At 28.2% G+C, this 22,859-nt stretch overlaps 2 protein-coding genes across 2 annotated transcripts; both read left to right on the top strand.

Annotated features, from left to right (window-relative positions):
• Positions 1 to 4,900: 4,900 nt before the first annotated feature.
• On the top strand, positions 4,901 to 9,400 carry LOC100814736 (adenylyltransferase and sulfurtransferase MOCS3). The gene is made up of 11 exons (XM_003544715.4): positions 4,901 to 5,304; positions 5,595 to 5,687; positions 5,953 to 6,008; positions 6,236 to 6,300; positions 6,451 to 6,525; positions 6,654 to 6,732; positions 7,199 to 7,237; positions 7,364 to 7,472; positions 8,032 to 8,150; positions 8,632 to 8,748; positions 8,947 to 9,400. Exons 1-11 carry the CDS (start codon positions 5,076 to 5,078, stop codon positions 9,337 to 9,339), a joined length of 1,374 nt encoding a protein of 457 aa, XP_003544763.1. The 5' UTR covers positions 4,901 to 5,075; the 3' UTR covers positions 9,340 to 9,400.
• A 9,068-nt stretch (positions 9,401 to 18,468) lies between these two features.
• On the top strand, positions 18,469 to 19,131 carry LOC100814205 (uncharacterized). Its single transcript, XM_003544714.5, has 2 exons — positions 18,469 to 18,806; positions 18,939 to 19,131. Exons 1-2 carry the CDS (start codon positions 18,500 to 18,502, stop codon positions 18,971 to 18,973), a joined length of 342 nt encoding a protein of 113 aa, XP_003544762.1. The 5' UTR covers positions 18,469 to 18,499; the 3' UTR covers positions 18,974 to 19,131.
• Positions 19,132 to 22,859: the final 3,728 nt, after the last annotated feature.

Genomic DNA, 22,859 nt, shown 5'->3' with positions numbered 1-22,859 from the left:
TTTAACAATTTATTTGAATGTGAGAGTAAAGTAAGGGGAAAATAAATAGAAAATGGAAGTAATAGAAATAAAAAAAGGAAAGTGGAGAAATATTTCTTTACTTATTTGGATAAATGAAAGGGATGATAAAAAAAGAGTTTTAAAAAAAATTACTACTTAATAAAAAAAATATTTAATAAAAATTTCACGGTATGTATATTACTAACTAGGTTTTTGGATAGGAATGATAAAGTCTATCAGAATCTTTGTGGGTACTCTAAAAAATATTCACAAGCAAAGAAGATATTATCCATATATCAGGACGGTATATGAAGACGAACATTTACATACAAATTTATCCAGATTATGTATTTTATTTAATTTGAATATATATTTTATTATGTATTTATTTGAAAAAATAATAAAAAGTTATGACATTTATAATATTAATATCAATGATGAAAAATCAATAAAATGATAATTGACTAAAACAAAGTTATGTAAGTTGAAGAAAACATTTATAAAATACAATAAACATATTATCATTATTATTTATGTATGTCTTTATAAGGTTTAAATTGATAAAAAGATAGCTGATAAGATAAAATCAGAATTAATAGGTTTATCAGGACAAGATCATATTCATATTAGATTAAATGGTAATTTTATACATTCAAATTATCTTTAATAAACTCAATCAATTAAAGTATACCTATTAAATATGATAAGCTTATACTTTTTTCAGGATAAGATCAGAATTAAGCTATCTACATTCCTGGTATTATCTTAGTATTAACACGAATTGAAATTTGATACAATGTTTTTTTATTAAAAAAATGCGAATACCTAGATATACATCTAAATGCAAAAATAATGCATAATTGCCAGACAAGTACTAAAGTAGGTTGAGTTATCTCTCATTCCAATCAATTTCAAAGTGGACGATACCTCCCAACCACGAAAAGGAGTTGGGACAAAAATATAGTCTCAATGGAGGAACCCTACAGCTATTTCACTATAAGGACACATCTTTCCTCACCAATAGCACCGTAAAGGGAACAAGAAGTGTTTAAATGATCACAAAATTTACTTCTTTTTGACACCAAATGAAAAACTGACAACATTTGAAGATACTTGTTAATGGTTTTCTTCTTTTTTAACATACCTATTTAAAAATTAATACTCCTTGTTTTCCCCTATTATTTAAGGTTCTAATACACAAATAATAATTATATTCCTGCCCTCACTTTTTCTTCTACATCTTTTTTTATCATATTTTCTTCTTATTTTTCTTTTCCCTTCACTCATACACATCAAAATGGAGAGTACGTTTATCAGAATCCATACACAAATTAAAAAATAAATAATCTTATCATATATACTAAAATTATCTGTAAATCTTTTTAGTATATCTTTTACTTTTTTTATTTTTTTTTTCACTTTTACATTTCATATACAATTATTTTCGTCTCTCTTTTAATAACGTATACTTAAAAAATTTGTATTTAATATTAGAGAGTTTCTATGATGACCCCAATAATTACGGAATTAATATTATTAATTTTTTAATCAATTAAATTACATGTTATCTTTTCATTAATTTTTTTAAAATTACTCTTTGGTTATTATTTTTTAAAATTATAAAGTTGTAGCTTTTTTAAATTAGACAATATAATTAAAAATAAGTTTAGAAGTCTGAAATCTGAACACTAAATTTTTTTAGTTACTTTTGACATTTTTTTTTATAAAATCTATACTTAAATAATAATAATTATCAAAACCCTAAATTCAAAGTTCCAAATTTTTTTTTATAAAAAATATTGAAGGCAACTAAAAAGATTCTAAGATTCAGACTTCTAAAATTATCTTTAATCATATTTCTTAATTTAAAAAGTTACAATTTTTTAAAATTAAAAAGAATAATAATCAAAAGACTAATTTAAAAAATATATAATTAATGAGAAAATAACATGTAATTTAATTGGTTAAAAAAGTTAACAGTGTCAAAACCCCTCCCCTCAAATTAATGGGGACATCGTAAACACTTCCTTAATTTTATCTTTAAACTTTTATGTGACAAAAAAATTTTTTTTTTGAAGTGTCAAATAAAATAAAAATAGAGATGGTAAATCTTTTGAGTAGAAACAACCAACAAACCAATTAACTACATTGGATTTCAAAATTTCAACATACTCAATCAACCAATCAACCTGCTAAAACAAAGACGTGAAGTTGTCCAATAGATATATAAACTGTATTTTAAGGAGTGAACAACAAAAGCTAGCTCAAGGGGTGAGAGTTGCCTTTCACTTATATATTTTAATGTGAAATTACTTTTAGCCTATGTGGAACTTGGATTATTTCCAACACACCCTCTCACGCCAAGCACTTCTTGGGCTCGGGCGTGAACAACAAATGGTTGGTGTTTGTCACCACAAAGCAAAGGCTAGCGGAAGTGTGATCCCAGGAACAGAGTCTGGCTATGATACCATGTTAAATTTCGTCTTAAAATCAATTGGCATTAAGTGAAGTTACCCAACAGGTATATAAACTACATTCCAAGGAGTGAGACAGTCATGTGGGACTTGGGTGGTATTTCTTTGAAAATAATCCAAGTCTCACATCGGCTAAAAGTAATCCCACATTAGAATATATAAGTGAGGGACAACCCTCACCCCTTGAGCTTGCTTTTGGTGTTGAGTTAGGTCTCTCACATTATTAATTCTAACATGGTATCGGAGCCAAACTCTGTTCCTGGGACCTCACCTTAGCTTCCGCTGCGACCACCCTTTGTTGTTCACGCACCAAGTCCAAGAAGTGTTGTGCGTGAGAGGGTGTGTTGGAAAATACCCAAGTCTCACATCAGCTGTCTCACTCCTTGGAGTGCAACTATGATATCATGTTAGATTTCATCTTAAAACCAATTGGCATTAAGTGAAGTTGCTCTCACTCCTTGACAGATTGAACCTTAGTAGCCTCTTATGCACCATCATATGACTTGTCTTCCTTGGTTTCCTTGGCCTTTTCCTCTACAACTCTTTAGCCATGGAAAGTGCCCTCTCTTCCATCAAATGGCTACTCGCTTGCCCATAACTATGATACATTCAATAACCAAACAATAATACATTACTTTCTGGTCACTACAACATGTTGTCAACACATAATAGAATCATTAGGTTTTAATTTTTAGCAAACCCCTTTGAGTGCTAGTGAGGATTTTATTAGAGGGTTCAAATATGCTTTTACACTTAAATTAACAAATTCTACCTTTTTCATTCTATGTATTGAAATTCGCAAATATATATTGGAATTCACAAAAATACTTTTCCAACTTTAATCCATTTCTCAAGTGTAGATTTCCACTTTCAACAACCGCCTTATGCAGAAAAATGAAAACCTTCCATCAAATACATGAATTCTACCTTCTCAAACACATAAAAAAGTTAATTAAAACTTGTTTCCAACCAAAGGCAAAATGAAACTGAAAATGATTAAAATTCGACGTTTTGTTTATCTAATTTAATTTTCTAGTAGCTAGTAGATAATGTAGATTAGTAACTCTAGAGCAGAGAAGCAAATTGAAGTAGAATAATTTGCAACACGAGTGAAAGAAAAAGAAAAGAACATGACTGAGATTTAAAAAGGAAATGAAAATAAAAGGGATACCTTAATGGTGTTGTTGAAGAATGGCCTACTACTGCTAGACTTTACCAGTGAGGATCTTGAAGTGGCATGGAGAAGAGTGTAGAATTGACCACCGACCATGGTTCTTCCTTCTATCTATCTTCAGGAAATGTTTGGTTGTTTGATAGAGACTAATAACTAGTTAATAGCCTGTTTGGATAAGTTTCTTTAGAATCATTTCTAAAAGAAAAAAATAAAAAGAAGAAAAAATAAGATGAACTTTTCCATAAACAAAAATAAGTTCTCCATAAACTAATTTTTAGAAGCTCACCAATATAATTTCTCTAAAAGATGAGATGACATCTACAAATTAGCTAATAAAAAATTCATTTTACCTAATGGAGAAATTCATTTCATTTTTTTCTTCTTATTTTCTTCTTCCAGAATTACTTCTAAAGAAGTTTACACCTAATGGACTCTCATGTCTGTTTAAATAAAAACAAAAAATAATAAGGACAAGATTGCACCTGGCCTCAAACTCAATCCAGATATCCATGTATTGCCCTTTGTTAATGACATAATGCTAATCCAATTAATCTATCTGGTCTATCTCACTTATTAATTCCTTGTACCAAAAGAAAAATCTCCATCAACGAATAAACTGAATTACACTTATCACAAAATTAATTAAATTATAATTTCACTTTAATAATTAATGTTAATATTTAATTTCAACCTTTATTACTTAAGTATATTTAAGTTCAAGAAGCTCTTTTGACTATATTCTTTATGGTTGATTGAAAATCACAATTTTTTATAGATTTCACTTGTTATTTAATGTTTCTTTTTTTCTTGATTTTATAATTTTTAATAAACTCTAACCAGTAATAAAGTTTATATGTTAGACTTAAAAAGAAATATTTTACTAATATTCTTCAATAAGTAAAATTTAACATATTAATTGAATATTTGAATAGCGTAAAATAAGATATCCCATCTAATACGTTGTAAGTGTAAGTTTTCAAACTTATCTTTTGTTAAGCATCTTTATTAAAAAAAATTATAGTTTATATATTCAATGGAATTTTTTAAATTCAAAGACTAGTTATAAAAGTAAAAGAAATGTTAATATCAAAATAAAAAATCTAATCAATTCACGCCTTTATTAATCCTTTTAGAGCATACAAAAATGATTTTTTTATAACACTCTAACATAACAATTAAGTTTTTTTTGAATGAAATGTTAATTAAGTAAAAACCACTGTACTTTTTAATAACCATATCAATATCACATAGTAATTCATACTAGTTTTTTTTCCCATATCAATTCGAAGCACATTTGTTTTGTTGCAAGAGAAACAGTAATGTTGGACTAGAAAGTGGAAAACCCTGGTTTAGATTGGTGTTGGGCTTTTGCGCAGGAACATAGTCAACACTCAACATAGGATAGATAGTTTGTTCGTTGCGTTGCCATGTCGGCGTCGGAGATTCTTCGGGAACTGGATTCGCTGAAGGACGAAAAGACCAAAATTGAGCACAAAATCTCTGCGCTTGAAGCTCAACTCAGAGAGATTAATCTCCAAAACGACGCCGCACCTCCCAATGCTTCTTCTTCTTCATCGTACCCCACCAACGGATTGACCCAGGACATGATTCACAGATACAGTCGCCACCTTGTGCTCCCTTCCTTTGGTGTTCAAGGTGTTCTTCTCTCCTACATTTAATTATCATTCGTGCTACATAAACCTAATTAAGTTTGAATTAAGAATGAAGGAAGATTCATATTCATTGCACGTTTGTGTTTGAGCATTAACTACAGTTAGTTCCATGTTGCAACTGCTTTATAGTAACAACCTTAACAATTGCTATTTTGCCATGTATTGTTTTCACTGCGAAAAATAGACATCAGACAAATAGCCCTTATCTGCATGTTTGTCTTGTTTTTTTTTTTGTCTTAAATTTTCCCACCTTCTTGTGTTTGTGGAGTGCAGGGCAGGCAAATCTATTGAAGTCGTCAATCTTAGTTGTGGGAGCTGGAGGTTTGGGTGCACCTGCATTGTTATACTTTGCAGCTTCTGGTGTTGGTAACATGTGACACTTCTAAGCTTTGTTTGGATAAATTTTTCATAAACACTTATAACTGAAGAAAATAAGAAAGTAAAATGAATTCACCTTCTCGTACAAGTTAAAATCATCTTATGCACTTAAGCTTTTGGAGAAGATAAGTGCCAAGTTGATTTTAACTTATGAGGGAAACTTAATTTATTTTACTTTCTTATTTTCTTCTCTCCCAAACAGGACCTCTGTCTATATGCTTCTTGAAACTTACATTTTAAAAACTATACTCAGGGCGCTTGGGTGTTATTGACCATGACGTGGTTGAGCTGAATAATATGCATAGGCAGGTATTGTATTATCTGTTTTACCTTCCCACCCTCTTTTGGCATAGCAGGTGCAACACATACATTGTGTATTGTTGTGTTTGTGTCTGGCATCAGCCTTTGGGCGTTTGCACTTTTGCGAGTACAAAGTGTTAATATGCGTCTTGCTTCTGTGTTTGTGTTCGTTTACAGATTTTTTGAATTAACTTCACTATTTTTATTAATTTGGACAAGTTGGTGCTTTATTTCAGGTTATCCACACCGAAGCATATGTTGGTAAGCCAAAAGTGAAATCTGCCGCTGCTGCTTGTTGCTCGTAGGTTACTCTTTCACCAACTATTCATCACATCAATTTTTGTTGACAAACTGCAAATAAAATCCCATGAGAAATTTTCTTTTTCAAATGTTTGTTATTGTAATATTAGTATCATCATTTTTCTTGGAACTAAGATATTTTGAATATTAGGATCAACTCCACTATTCAAGTTGTGGAACATGAAGAAGCTTTGCAGACTTCCAACGCTTTGGAAATTCTCAGCAAGTATAATTTCTATTATAAGATTGATTTTTCTTTTTGCTTGAGGCCTCTTTCTTCTATACTTAACCTTTTTCATTTCATTTTTTATATTACCACTGACCATTTTTTTTATAATTATGTGAATTTGGTAGATATGATATAATAGTAGATGCAACAGATAATGCTCCTACCCGATACTTGATCAGTGATTGCTGTGTGGTTCTAGGAAAGGTAAATCTTAATGTTTTGATGTATGAACAGATTGTGACCATTTGAATTAATGTTACATGGGCCTTTTCACTTGTTGCTTTAATTTTTTGGTTCCTCCATGAATACACTTTCTAAGTCAGCATTATTTTTTATGTTTTGGTTCATCAATGCATAAGATATCTACATTAATTCAACAAAAAGGAAGTTATGCGTGCTCCTATGTGCATGATGCCTATAAAATATTTCAGTGTGTATGTGCCATATGAGTTATCTCCAAAATCTTGGTGCAATTGCTCCCTGTAGACATCAGTTTTTTATAAATTTGAAAAGTTACAATTATATGGATTTCTATTTCATTCAGTTAAACAATTTCGTTTTTGGTTCTTATATTTATCTTATTTTTTATACTTATGTACATAGTATGATTTATGGGAAAACTTAAGTTACTAATGCAATTTTTTACATTAACTGTTTTCCTGTGATGCAGCCTCTTGTATCAGGTGCTGCACTGGGATTGGAAGGGCAGGTATATGTCTAATTATTTTTTTTCCCAGCATTTAAGTTGAATAATGCTTCATAGAGCGACAAGTACTCCTGTGTGCTTGATTATATCACATAATTTGAGGATTAACTATGGAAACTTTTACTGCAGCTTACTGTCTACAATTACAATGGTGGTCCTTGCTATCGATGCCTCTTTCCAACTCCACCACCTAGAACAGCATGCCAAAGTTGTGCTGAGGGTGGAGTTCTAGGAGTAGGTAAAATTACTACTGTCTTTGTGAACTGCATCAGTTTTACTTCTCATTGCTAGTCTGCGAGACATTTACATAAGCATGAACAATGTGAACCATAAGACTAAATTCTTCTGCTCTCCTGTTTTCATTGTGAAGTTCAGTCATGGACTTTTAGTAATATGTACTATAACTATTAGTGACAACAAAAAATGAGTCTGATTGTTTGATTCCTTTTTCAAAACTGTCTCTACAAACGTGGAAGTATCTATGTTTTAAGCAACCAAGTTTTACTCAAAAGGAGGTTTTTGTAAACTATAAGAAATTCTTAGTTTACTGGAGAGTGTACTCTTTAGTAAGACATATTGGCTAAAAATTCAATTTGTTTGGAATGTTTTAAGTTGTTTCATTTATAATTCGTTTAGCTAAACTGTGATTACTGGATGCTGGACATTTTATCATTCGTGTCAGTTATTATGAATATTTATTGTTCAACTTGCATTACTTCTCACTAGTACCTTTGTGTTTTTTTGTTCTGCTATTGCTAGTTTTCTGTTTTTCTGACATTGGCTCTGATCATTTTCAGTTCCTGGTATAATTGGCTGTCTCCAAGCTCTTGAGGCTATTAAGATTGCAGCTTCTGTTGGTGAGCCACTCTCAGGAAGGATGCTTCTCTTGGATGCATTGTCTGGACGGATTCGTATTGTATGTTAAGAACTCCAAAATGTCTATTAGGATTTTACAAGTGGGGCATCACATAATTGTTTGAATGTTTAGGATTTCTTATAAATTAGGATTTTATTTCAATAAACTATCTGGATGACAAGTTAGGGTTTTGTATCCTAGTGGGATTGGAACTATTAGGATAAAGGTTTTCCTACTTAAGGATACTCCTTAGAGGAATTGATTGACATTACTATTGAGTGATTCTCATATTCACACCAATTTTTCTGTTACTAATAATAATTGTCATGCAGACCAATCATTTTCTTTATAATTCTAATATCAAATTGCTTAACAAACTGGCTATCCCAAATTAAACGGAGACTTGTAATATATACAGTTCCAAATCATATTTGTAATTATGCTGTCTCAAAGTAAAAAAATTATATGATGGTTTTTTGAGCATGATACCATAGCAAGATCTTATTTATTAGTTACTGATTATACTTTTTTTATTGCACAGGTCAAAATTAGAGGAAGGTCTATGCAGTGTGAAGCTTGTGGAGAAAATGCAACATTTACCCAACAGCAATTCCGAGAATTTGATTATGAGAAGTTCACTCAGACTCCCTTGCGTGTGGTATGATTTCTTTTTTTCTTGCCTTTCACCTCCTTTGTATTTAGATGAAATTGTTTAAGGATTAGTTGGGTATATTTTTCATTTGCACTTTGTATTGGATGAGATTGCTGGAGATAAAAGACTACTAAATTGTCTCCCAGTATATAATATTTTGAGATTTACCATGTCATTAATGCATTCCATTGCATTCATATGCAGCCTCCTTTGAAGTTAAATCTACTTCCCAGAGAATCAAGAATCAGCAGCAAGGAGTACAGTGAAGTAATTATTAAGAAGGGACCTCATGTGCTGGTTGATGTTAGACCAGCACACCATTTCAAGATTGCATCTCTACCAAAGTCTCTGAACATTCCACTCTCAACATTAGAGGCTAGGCTGCCTGAAGTATCATCAGCTTTGAAGAAAGAGGAAGAGGAAAGTGGTGCAGTTTCTGGGTCAAGTGCACAATTGTATGTAGTATGTAGAAGGGGAAATGATTCTCAAAGGGCTGTTCAGTATCTTCACAAAATGGGTTTCACTTCTGCCAAGGATATTGTTGGTGGCTTAGAATCTTGGGCCCACAATGTGGACCATCAGTTCCCTACATATTAGCTGACACCTCTAGCTATGTTAAATATCACTTTCATTAAGTAGTTATACTGCTTGTTTAAAATTATTTCTCTTATTAGTGACGCTGCTTTCATTTTTCCATGTCTATTTACAACATTCACGTGACTTTATTTTTTTTAGTCTTAATTCATTTTATTCTTGTTTTTCTTTGCTTTGGGTAGAGTTTAAAAAACCACTGGTTATTCGCGTTGTTGCTACAGTGCCAATAATAGTTACTTTCCATTTCTTTCATCAAATGATGTTTGCTGAGGCAATAATATCCCATGGAAAATACTAAATGTTCCGAGAATTTCATTGTACGAGTCCACACAAATATACGTGACTACAAATTATAATACCTAAATCGGAGTTAAATTAACTGATTCGTGCATTTAGTGTTTTTGTTTTTCGTACGGTATAGCACTGTTCTTATATCAAATATTTCTATATTAAATATTTTTTAATTTATAAATTTTGATAATTCAAAATATTAAAAATTAATAAATCTTGACTAATGATATATAAAAAATAGTATTTATAAAATTAACTACACAAAATAAATATGCCTTAATGGATTAATACCTTATATTGAAAATAAAAGGTCATAAGTTATGATTAATTAATGATCAACTTGGCAAGAAGGATCAAAATTACTTATTCTAATAAATATAAAATTCAATGACTTGATTTAAAAATAAAATAAAAGCCAAAATTATGAATTTAGAATTATACCAAATCAAAATAATTGGTGATTGAACCGCAAAAGCAATAAGAAATCCCATATAGAATATTATTTTGAGCATCAAAGCATATGATTGATTAGTTAATGATTCTAAATTCAATATTGGTTCATCAAAGATATATAAACTCATCCAAATTTGTCAGTAATAAAGAAAAATAGAACTTCCCCCAGGATATAAAATAAACTTTGTAGCTGGATACGAACGTTTTTTTCTCATCCCATATCGATAAAAGTAGATAAACAAAAATTAATTTTAATTCTCATGTGATGAAAAAAAAGTTAAATGTCTTGAGAAGAAAATATTTGTACTTGACTGCTATATATACATTGTTAACATCAGGAGATAGAAGAATTCGGATTATGGGGCACGTACCTTTATTCCAATTTAGCCTAAAATAAAATATAGGTATATGTTATGAGTAAACAAGATATTTACCTATAATGATATAAGGGATATTTATACCATTATTTTATCACGTTACCCTTTTTTCTTCATAAAATTGGCCGCCGAAAAGGTGAGAAAGGAAGGGAGGAAAAAGAATGCCAAATTGAAACGTATGGGTTCAGGTAAAGTTATAAAGAAAGTCATCTATTTAATTAATCACATTTTAATAACTATGAGGAAATTCACTTGCAGTTGGATGGTTAACGCCACAAGTTATTTTTTTTATTAAAAAATTGGCTTCCTTTTGTTTCTATAAATACGTGATGTCAATTGTAGGGTTATTAGCATAATAATCCGTCCTGAATCCTATTTGTGAGCAAAGTTGATTTTGGATTATTAGAAAGAAGTTGAAATTAATTAAGTGTGACGATGGGAGTTAGAGGGAGCTCAGTGTTAGCAATGTTGGTGCTTGGTGGCATCTCAGCAGAAACTGAAGGCATATTAGGAACAACACCAACTCCATTATTCTTTGGTGTTGTGTTACAAATAATATAATTGATAAAAGGTAAATAAGACAAAAACATGTGATTTTTTTAAATCATAAAATTGAAATGAAATATTTTATTTATGAATATTTTCATCAAAATATATGATGATCATAAACTCATTATGACTATTTAAACCTTTCTTACGTATTCATCCTTTTATTTCATTTTTTATATTTATTTCTTATTAAGCAGATAAAATTGAGTATTATAAAAAGCACGACGAAACAAGAAAAGATAATGGTAATTAAACAAATAGCAGAAAACTTGGAATTTAATTTTTATTAATCACTCTCCCGCAAAGAAGATGCTAGAGCACTAAGACAGTTTCCCTGTGGCTACGAATGCAATATAGCTAAGCAAACTTGTTTGGTGGTTAACAGCAGAAATTGCATGGTTAACAATATGTGCAGCACTCAATTCTGTCTCACATGACGATGGTTCATCACCAGCAATGGCGGCCAAATAGTTAGCCACTTCAAGATCTTGGTGTTTCAACACTTGCAAAGAACTCATAAAGCGTTCAACCGCATTTTCATAATAAAGTGCACAATTTGCAATGGCCGGAACATCTGTTGTGTTCGCCAATCCCTTTAGAAAATCTTCAGCTTTTTCTGTCTTATTCACGGCCAAGTTCAAGATTGCCTCCGAAAGTTGAAGAAGATTTTTTGCACCCAGGACTGTAGGATCTGCTCTTAGAATATTCGTGCATTCCAATTAGGTCGGAACCATCACCAAACACTGTAGCATTTGTTAACCAAGGAGACTGAGCAATGAGAAACAGGCAAAGGGAACACAATGCTAAAGAATTCATTTTGTGGTAGGGAGTTTTAATCAAAAGGCACTTGGTTCCAGATTGCAGTGGTGGGGGGTATAAAATAAGTCTCTCTTATACAGTCTTGTTGCTAACATTCCACTCTCATTATATTATAATCATTAAATTTTTAAGATTAGAGGATCAAAATAATTAATTTTAAAATCCTTTGATTTGGCTTAAATCATTAAAATATCTATTTTTTTGTTTTAATTACACCGATATATTTATCTTTTTTATAATATTAAGGCTTGATCGTAAAAAAAAAACTCTCATTTATCTTATTTTACTAAATTGATTTCCCTATTTTTAATTTACCATAAGAGCTCTTAAAATTCACTATCCGGGTTATCAAAGAAAAAAAATTAAATATTAACCATTAACTTAAAATATTTATAATATGCAAGGAAATATTCTTAAAATATTTTTTGAATCTCCTTAAATAATTCATTTTATTTTATATATTTTTAGCAAGTTATCATCATAACTTTACCAATTACTTACAAGTTATAATTATATTTTGGTATAATTCTTAGAATGATAAGATTATGGAACCCTGAAATAACACTTATGTTATCAACTTAATTACTTATACTCAAAATCTACAGTAATTAATAAATATATAATACCTCTATATTTTTTTTAATATCCATTATTAAGGTGGAAGTAAAAACTGGTGCACAAAACAATGTAAATTAAGGTAGTAATGAAGTAATTAAATAAATGTCTTAGCAACAAGAGGATACCCTTAACAAAGAAAAAAAACAACATCAAAATTACTATGCGAATGTTATTAATTTGTTTTTGTTTTTTAATGTGTTAAAAAAATCATATACTTGTCAGTAGTTTTACAACAATTCGAATATTTAATAATCATAACACGTTTCGTGTTAAGAGTTTTGTTATGTATTTTAGTTAGATGATGATGATTCTTAGAATATGCTACGTCTAGGTAAGAGATGACTTTAAATCCTTTTTGGATAAAAAATTATTTTGAGATGAGGAGAAACTTAAGATTATAAGATGAGACACCCTTTACTAGTAGTCGAATCAAAGTTATTTTAGGATTTATTGAATTAACATTAACTCTTGTTATAGATGACTCGAGTAAGTTTAAGCTTTTTGATGAAATTCCTATAAGGAGTAAACCACTAAACCTTAAGCTTGAACAAGTTTACAAAAGTGAGAAGTGATCTGTTTTGCTTATTCAATTAGCCCCTAGTTAGTATTAAGTAAGGAACCTTAATTCTTGAACCTAATTAAGTGAGCGTTATGAGTCAAATATACCAAAGTGAGAAAGATTGCGTTGAAGGAAGAGGCTTAGACCCGAGGGTAGGAAAATCATGTATTCTCGATAGTCATTTGTGGATCAGGATTGATAGAGTGTGAGAATCATGAAACTCATTTTTTTTTTCTTGAACCGTCTCATGTTTGAAAAAGAGTTGACCATGTAGTCAATCATGTTTTCTTGTGTATGTCTGTTTGTTTCAAATTGTCATCAATGTCTCCTACGATATTACCCTACTCCAAATAGTATATCATTCACATTCTATTGTTGTTGAGATATCACTCTCATACAAAAACACAACTTATGAAATACTGTCAATGAGTAAACGAGGATTGCCGGATTTAGTTGCTAAGAACATATGAGTCTTGTGATAAAAACCAATACTTGGTATTGAGAACTAGATGTGTAATCTCTCTCTCATCGGTCTTTTGGCAAAGTTTCAGGGACGAAACTTCTTTTAAGGGGCTGGAATTGTAATATTTCATTTTTCGTAAATAAATTAAAAATATTTTTTAGTAAAAAATATAAATAAATAGAATTTTAGAAAAATGATGAGGTTTTTATAATTAAATAAATAAGTAAAAATAATTTTATTGATTAAAATAATGGTTTGAGAGAAAATAAAAAATGTATTTTATTTATTCACTTTATAGAGAATAAAATAGAGTTTATTTTTATAAAATAATAAAAATAAATAAATAAAGTAAATGATAGGTTGTGAGTACCCTAGCTATAAATAGCGACATGTTAGGTCATACTGACGATAGCTTCTACGTCTCTTCTTCCTCTCAAATTCGATTTTTCCTATCCTCTTCCCAAAATCATTTCTTTTTCCCGCATACCATCAAACTTGTCTTAGAAGAACGACGATTTCATATTTATTCACCGTTGGATAGTCATGAAATTTGATAACCAAGTTCAGAAATCATTTCCGAACATTCTCACCGTTGGGAATTACGAAAACATGTCGGAGTATAGAGAAATACCATTCGCATTGTAACTTTTCCTTTCCCGAAGAAACTCATGGCTGTCTCGATAAAACTATGATGCCGGACTTGTTAACCGTTGGACTATTTTGAAATTTTGGTATGGGGTTCGAGATTCATTTCCGTAAGTTAAGTGATGATATATACATAATTTTTTTTGGGTTTGCACATATATAAACGATAAACTTGTGTGTATTAAGACCTCATAGTTTAAGGTATTTAGTATTTTTTTCGAATAATTGAATATATATATATATATAAAAGTAAACTTTTAACGCGTGTTAATTTGATTAAATTTATGTAAATTTGACTTAAAATTATTATTCATACAAATTATAATTAGTTCAAAAATAGATGTAATTTGATTAGATAATTTGATGCATGCAATAGTAAATATGTGATAATTATTAGGATTAAGTTTTTTATGTAAACAATAGAATGTTCAAATTAAAATAAATATTTGACAAGATTTATCACTATAACTATGTTAAGAGTATTATTTGTATAAGATGATCCCATGGCTGGGAGGAGGGACATAGGGATTAGAGTAATAAGGAGGTCCTAGTTTCATGATTTCAAATCATCCCCTAACATAATATATTAATTATTAATATTTATCGATTAAAAATATCACTTGCAGTGTTAGTACTTTAAATTCAAAGATTGGAAATTAATTGTGCCTTAAGTATCTTATTTGGCTTTTTGAATTTATCATAATTAAAGATTAAATGTGCATTCTATATTTACTATTCTCTTTTTAGTTGTTGTTACTACTCTTAATTTTACTATTCAAATTAATAAAATCCTAAAATTACATGTACAAATTTTAATGTTTGGAAGGAGTCTTTTGAGATTGTTTTCAATTACATGAAATTGAACGAATCAAATCCATTTTAACTAAAAAAAATCTAATAAGACTTTATTTTTTATGAGGCTAGCTAGATCAAACTAAGTTAATATTTTGTGATGATAGAACAAATTAGACTACTTTTTATTATGACTCTAAATCAAAATGAGTCATTCACAAAATAAAAGAAGCGAGACTCAAATTCCAACATTACATGTACAAGTCATAAAGTTTGGAAGGAATTAGTTGAGTTGCTCTCAATCTCATGGAATTAGACAAAATGACCCATTCTGACAATAAAAATTTCAAATAGAACTTTATTTTTCATGACACTATATAAAATTAAGTTATTCTTTCTTAGGACATTTTAAATTAAATCAGGTCATTCAAAAAATAAAAGAAACAAGACACTTAAGGATATTGTGAAAGGGTGTTCTTGTTCAAAAAAAATATAAAAGAGCAAGATGAAAAATTTAATTGTGTACCTGTCAACAGATTAACATGTGAAGAAGGGTTGCCCCAAGTACACCAACTTGGGTGTGAAGAAGGTTAAATTCTTTTGCTTTTGCTTGTTATGAACTTAATTAGTTTGTATACCCAAGGACAATAATGGGTAGATTCTTGTGTTAATGTGTATGTAAGGTTACTTGTGAAAATTATGTACAAACTATAAAGTTTGGAAGGAATAAATTGAGATTGTTCTCAATTACATGAAATTAAACAAATCGACTCATTCTAACTATGAAAAATTCAAATAAAATTTTATTTTTCATGATGCTATATCAAGTCATGTCATTTTTTTTCTTAATATTATAATCAAATCATGTCATTCTTTCTTAAGACACTCTAAATCATACTAGCTAGGTCATTCAAAAAATAAAAGAAGTAAGACAATTGAAGATATTTTGAAAGGTTTTTTTATTCGAAAAAAATATAAAAGAGTAAGATAATGAATTTATATATTTACTACATCATTAAAAAGGTTGGCATATGAAGAAGGATGGCCCCAAATACACCAACTAGCCTGTGAAGGAGGATAAACTCTTTACTTTTGTTTGTTATACAATTAATTAGTTTGTATATCCAAGGACAATAATGAGTAGATTCTTGAGCTAACTATATTCATAAAACTAATATTATATTTCTTGCATACACACATTTAAATGAAGTAAAATTATAATATATATATATATATATATATATATATATATATATATATATATATATATATATATATATATATATATATATATGTAAATATATAATTATTTGAATATATATCAACATTCATGATTGTTTATATATATTTTGATAAATCTTTAAATAGACGTCAACTAGCATTTTTTATATAAATTATAAAATAATATAGAAATATTTTGAACCCGTAAGCTCAATTAAAGAACTTTAATCCAAATGCCGTGCCCATGCAAGGAATTTAAATGCAAATATGGGTGTCTTAATTAAAATGCGAGTTTAATAAAATAAAAGTAGTTAAAATTCATCATTTTGATCTTTCTATCTTTTGGCGCTCATTTAAATATCAAACAACAAACCTTTAAATCACTTATTTTTTTTAGTTAATTTTATAAATATTATTTTACATGTATCATTAGTCAAGAATTGTTATTTTTTTAATTATAATTTTTTAAAATAAATTAAAATATTTCATATTTAAATACATTCAGAATTTAATTTCATATGTATTTATATTTATAATAAAATTTTATTTTAACATAAATTTAAAATTATTATATATAAAAATTTGTTCTTATTTTATTATATTTTTTTAAGAATTACACAAACTAATATATAGATTATTTAAAAATTTATTTTATGTAATTTATACAAATTGTGTAAATTTCAAATAAAAATTAAAATTAAAAATTTATTACTTTTACAGTTAAAATAAAAATTTGTATTACTTATATATAAAAAGAAATTTAATAATTTTTATAAATTAGATAAAATAATTTAATTATTAATTTATGTAATTTTATTTATTTATATAATTGGTATTAAAAAAATTATTTCCTGAATAATTTTTTGTAGTTAAAATTAAAATATTAACATGTAAGTTTCCTAAAATAATTAAATACTAAAATTTTAATAATTTATAATTAGAATAAAAGTAATTTACATATTAAAATAAATGTACATATTAATTGATGTAATTATATTAATTTTTATAATTGGAGTAAAAATACCTGTATTAAAATAAATTTACAAAAATAATTTATATATTAATTTATGACTTTTAATTATAATTTGGTAAAATTAAATTAAAATTATTTAAACTGTTCAAAATAAATTAATATAAAATGATGTAAAATAAAATTAAAAATATTTCTATGTTAAATATTTTTTAATTTATAAATTTTGATAATTCGAAAAATTAACAACTCTTGACTAGTGATATATAAAAAATAGTATTTATAAAATTAACTAAACAAAGCAAATGAGTTAATAATTTAATACCCTATATTGAAAATAAAAGGTCATAAGTTATGATTAATTAATGATAAACTTGTCACAAGAATCAAAATTACTTATTCTAATAAATAAAAAATTGAATATCTTAATTTAAAAATAAAAAAACTAAAATTATAGATTTAAATTATACCAAATCAAAATAATTGGTAATTGGACAGCAAAAACAATAAGAAATCCGATGTAAAATATTATTTCCTGCACCAAGGCATATGATTGATTAGTTAGTGATTCTAAATTCAATATTGGATCATCAAAGATATATAAACTCATACCCAAATTTCTCAATAATAAAGAAAAGTAGAACTTCCCTCAGGATATAAAATAAACTTTGTAGCTGAATATGAACGTTTTTTCTCATCCCACATCGATCGATAAAAGTAGATAAACAAGAATTGGTGAAAAAAAATAAAATGTCCTGAGAAGAAAATATATATATTTGACTCCTATACATTGATAACATAAGAAGATAGAAGAATTTGGATTCTGGGGTACCTTTATTCCAATTTAGCCTAAAATATAATATAGGTATATTTTATGAGTAAACAATATATTTACCTATAATGATAAGGGATATTTATACCGTTATTTTATCACGTTATAATAATTATAATATAGGTATATTTTATGAAAAGGTTATAATAATTATTTTAAATATAATATAAATGCAATGTTGATTTTTGATTAGTTGGTTTATTAGATAAATTTTATATGTACGATATTGTTTTTCTTTTTATAATGTAATGATCATTTTACAAATTCACACACCCACACAAACAAGATAGGCGCATTAGATGAAAATCGGGTGTAAAAATGCGATAAATGTATGATAATCTTTTTCCCATTAGATTTTAAATATCACATTAATTAGCTTTTTTCCTGTGTGAAATTAGGTGACAAATTAAAAAGGTGAGGAAACGTATCCATTCAGCTTTGGGTTAAGAGAAAGTCAAATATTGAATTAATCACAAGTTAATAACTGCCTTTTGTTTCTTCTATAAATGAGTGTGTGATCCCATCAACTCCACAATTGTAAGCATACATTGAAGTGGTTAGAGGGAGGGTGAGGATGCAGGGAATTAAATTAGGGTTTACAATAATGTTGGTGGTTGCTGGCATTGTAGCAGTGCCACGCATCTCGGGTCAAGTATGCAATGGTAATTTGGGTACTATTCAAGAGGAATGCGAGGAGTACTATAAACCCGGAGGGCCAACTATTCCGCCATCTACAGAATGCTGCAACGCTCTGAGAAATGTTGATGTGCCCTGCATGTGCCGACTTGCTAACAATTTTCAGTCATACTTCAGCGGGGGAAAAGTTGTCTATACCCTCAGGCAGTGTGGAAAAGATGTTCCTCCCGGAACCACCTGCGGAGGTCTCTCTTTTCTTCAAAAATGCTAGTGTGATTAGGGTGTTAGTTAAGGAATTCAAGAAAAATATTTTTCATCTTTTTATCTTCTCCTATATATATATATATGACTTCTATAATAAATACTTTTTATTTCAGGTTACCGTGCTCCCCCTGCTTCTACTCAGGTGTGAACGTCAGCATTGAAGACGTATGCATACAACTTCCCTTACCTCGGGATCCATAAATAACTAAATAAGCCAAACATGGCCTGCATGCGTCATTGCGTCCTACATATTGTGTTTTTCTTTTTCTGTTTATGATAAATAAATATATTTCACTGGTTTATCTATGACACCGACTTCAATGTTAATTCAGCAGCAGTGATATATATATCATCCCATTATATTTGATTTTCTTTGAAAAATTATTATATGAAAAATAAATTCAATATTTAACACAATTCTATTTAATAATTCGGATAATTACTCGGAGAATGTTAATGTATGGAGTATTTTAAAATATTGATCTTAACGAAATATTTGTTTTAAGGAGCTATTCATGTTATATAGTAAATGCTTTTCAAGTTATTTATTAAAAGAACATTTTTCATGTATAAATCAAATATCTCTAGTACTTTGCAATTTGCATACCGAGACTAAGCTCATACAACCCTTCACCCTAATTTCTATCAGCACCAATAGATATTAAATATATAAAACCGAAAATAAATTAAATAACTACCAAAGAGGTAAATTGTTTATGCAAAATTCTCTTTTCTGACCACCTTATCCCAGATTCTGGAAGATTACTCCTTTCGTTCCTACTTGTAAAATATTTTTCATAAATTTATTTGTCTATTTTCATAAAATTCTTTTCTAATTTCAAGATATATTAATTATTTTTTCTTACATACTTTTTATTCAATTATTTTCTCTCAAAACATTAATAAAAAACAATTAAATAGATAAAAGATAAAAAAATTAAAATGATGATACAAATTATTATAATTAATTACTTTTCCTAATAAATATGATTTAGTTGGAATAGTCTTATAATTATAATTAATTAGTAACCAAGGGAATATATTCATTGCCTTTATTTTTGTAAAGGTTAACTTGCCGTAGTTTTTGTTTCATTTATTCTCCCGTCTTCTTTTTCATCCACCGGAAATAATTATAAAAGGTAGGATTTTTTAATGTTAAATTGATCATATTCACCTCATGTATTCTTGGACACAAACCCAATTACATCTCATACCCTTACACACAACCAATTATAAACATACAATTAATAAAATAAAAACAAATAATTTCAACCTGTAAAATAAAAAAAAAGCACTAATATTTTAAATAAATAAATGAAACCCACAATTTTATTTTGATATTTTTCTTCCATAACCGTCTTCTTCATCTTAGTATTGCATTTATGTTCATAATATTCACCATAGCTATGGAGTATTGGCCGGCTAACATAGGCTATATATATGTTATAAGGAGCAGTGAAGGCTTTATGCCTAATTGGAATTCACTATCTAAAGGTTAAATGGTAGTACGTAGATTACTAATTTGTCTATGAAAGGTAAATGATAGCCATGCATCGTTGAAAATGGCGTAGCGAGAAATTTATATATTACTATTAGGCATCGTTGTCGTTGAGAAATGAAAGTTTTCAGGGATATTTATGATTCAGACAATGGTTGATCGCACAATCGTCGATAATTTTCAAAACATGCAGTACACGTTTAACGTTTTTTTTTTTTTTTTTTTTTTATTGAAGCTAATATACGGTGCATCAAAGTATTTACGAATTAGAATATGACAGATTTGTGATTGTAATCAACGTTATTTGTTTTCTTGATTATACGGCTCATTAGGACATTATTGATATATAAGATTGAAATTATATTTTGTAATCAACATGTATGTACGTAAAGATTTGAGGGTTGATGTTAAAAACAATATTTCTCTCATCCAAAGACTGTTAGGCGGTCATGTAAGTTAATGTAAGTTAAGTGATGATATATATATATATATATATATATATATATATATATATATATATATATATATATATATATCAAAGTAAACTTGTAATTTAAATAGATGTAATTTGATTAGATAATTTGATACATGCAATAGTAAATGTGTGATAATTATTAAGATCGATTAATTTTTTTTATGTAAACAATAGAATGTTCAAATTACAATACATGTTTGAAGTGTGTTAAGAGTACTACTTGTATAAGATGATCCCATGGTTCCCAGGAGGGGCATAGGGATTAGAGTAATAAGGAGGTAATAGTTTCATGATTTCAAATTATCACTAACATAATATACTAATTATCAATATTTATGGATTAAAAATATCACTTCCAGTTAGTGTTTTAAATTCAAAGATTGGAAATTAATTGTGTGCTAAATATTTTATTTAGGTTTTTGAATTTATCATAATTAAAGATTAAATGTGCATTTTATGTTTATTATTATTTTTTTAGTTGTTGTTACTACTCTTAATTTCACTACTCAAATTAATCAAATCCTAAAATTACATGTACAAATTTTAATGTTTGGAAGGAGTCTCTTGAGATTGTTCTCAATTGCATGGAATGGACGAATCAATCCATTTTAACTATAAAAAAATCTAATAAGACTTAATTTTTTATGACACTAGCTAGATCAAACTAAATTGATATTTTGTGATGATAGAACGAATTAGACAACTCTTTATTATGACTCGGAATCAAAATGAGTCATTCAAAAAATAAAAGAAGTGAGACACAAATTCCAAAATTACATGTACAAATTGTAAAGTTGGGAAGGAATCACTTGAGATTGCTTTCAATCTTATGGAATTAGACAAAATGACCCATCCTGCCTATAAAAGTCTCAAATAAAACTTTATTTTTCATGACGCTATATAAAATTATGTCATTTGTAATGCTAGATCAAATTAAGTTATTCTTTCTTAAGATACTTTAAATCAAATCAGCTCATTAAAAAAAAATAAAAGAAGAAGACAGTTAAGAATATTATGAAAGGTTGTTCTTATTCAAAAAAATATATAAAAGAGCAAGATGAGGAATTTAATTGTGCACATGTAAAAAGGTTAACGTGTGAAGAAGGGTTGTCCCAAGTACACCAACTTGGGTGTGAAGAAGGTTAAATTCTTTGCTTTTATTTGTTATGAAATTAATTAGTTTGTATACCCAAGGACAATAATGGGTAGATTCTTGTGCTAATGTGTATGTAAGGTTACTTGTGAAGTCATGTACAAATTATAAAGTTTGGAAGGAATAAGTTGAGATTGTTCTCAATTATATGAAATTAAACAAATCAACCCATTCTAACTATGAAAAACTCAAATAAAATTTTATTTTTCATGATGCTATATCAAGTCATATAATTTTTTTTTCTAATTTTAAATCAAAGTATGCCATTCTTTTTTATGACACTCTAAATCATACCAGGTCATTCAAAAAATAAAAGAAACAAGACACTTGAAGATATTTTAAAAAAAATTTCATTCAAAAAAAAAGATAAAAGAATAAGATAAGGAATTTATATATTTATTGTATCATTAAAAAGGTTGACATATGAAGAAGGATGACCCCAAATACACCAACTAGCGTGTGAAGAAAGATAAATTCTTTACTTTTGTTTGTTATAGAATTAATTAGTTTGTATATCCAAGGACAATAATGGATAGATTCTTGTGCTAACTATATTCATAAAACTAATATTATATTTCTTGCCTACACACATTTAAATGAAGTAAAGCTATAACACACACACATATATATATATATATATATATATTTGTAAATATATAATTATTTGAATATATATCAACATTCATGATTTTTATATATATTTTGATTTTAAATAGACGTCAACTAGTATTTTTTTTATATAAATTATAAAATAATATAGAAATATTCTGAACCCGTAAGCTCAATTAAAGAACTTTAAACCAAATGCCGTGCCCATGCAAGGAATTTAAATGCAAATATGGGTATCTCAATTAAAGAACTTTAAACCAAATGCCGTGCCCATGCAAGGAATTTAAATGCAAATATGG

The sequence above is a fragment of the Glycine max genome, chromosome 14, assembly GCF_000004515.6.
Source record: "Glycine max cultivar Williams 82 chromosome 14, Glycine_max_v4.0, whole genome shotgun sequence".
NCBI classification, from domain to species: Eukaryota; Viridiplantae; Streptophyta; class Magnoliopsida; order Fabales; family Fabaceae; genus Glycine; species Glycine max.
This window is presented reverse-complemented; position numbering and strand designations above follow the sequence as displayed.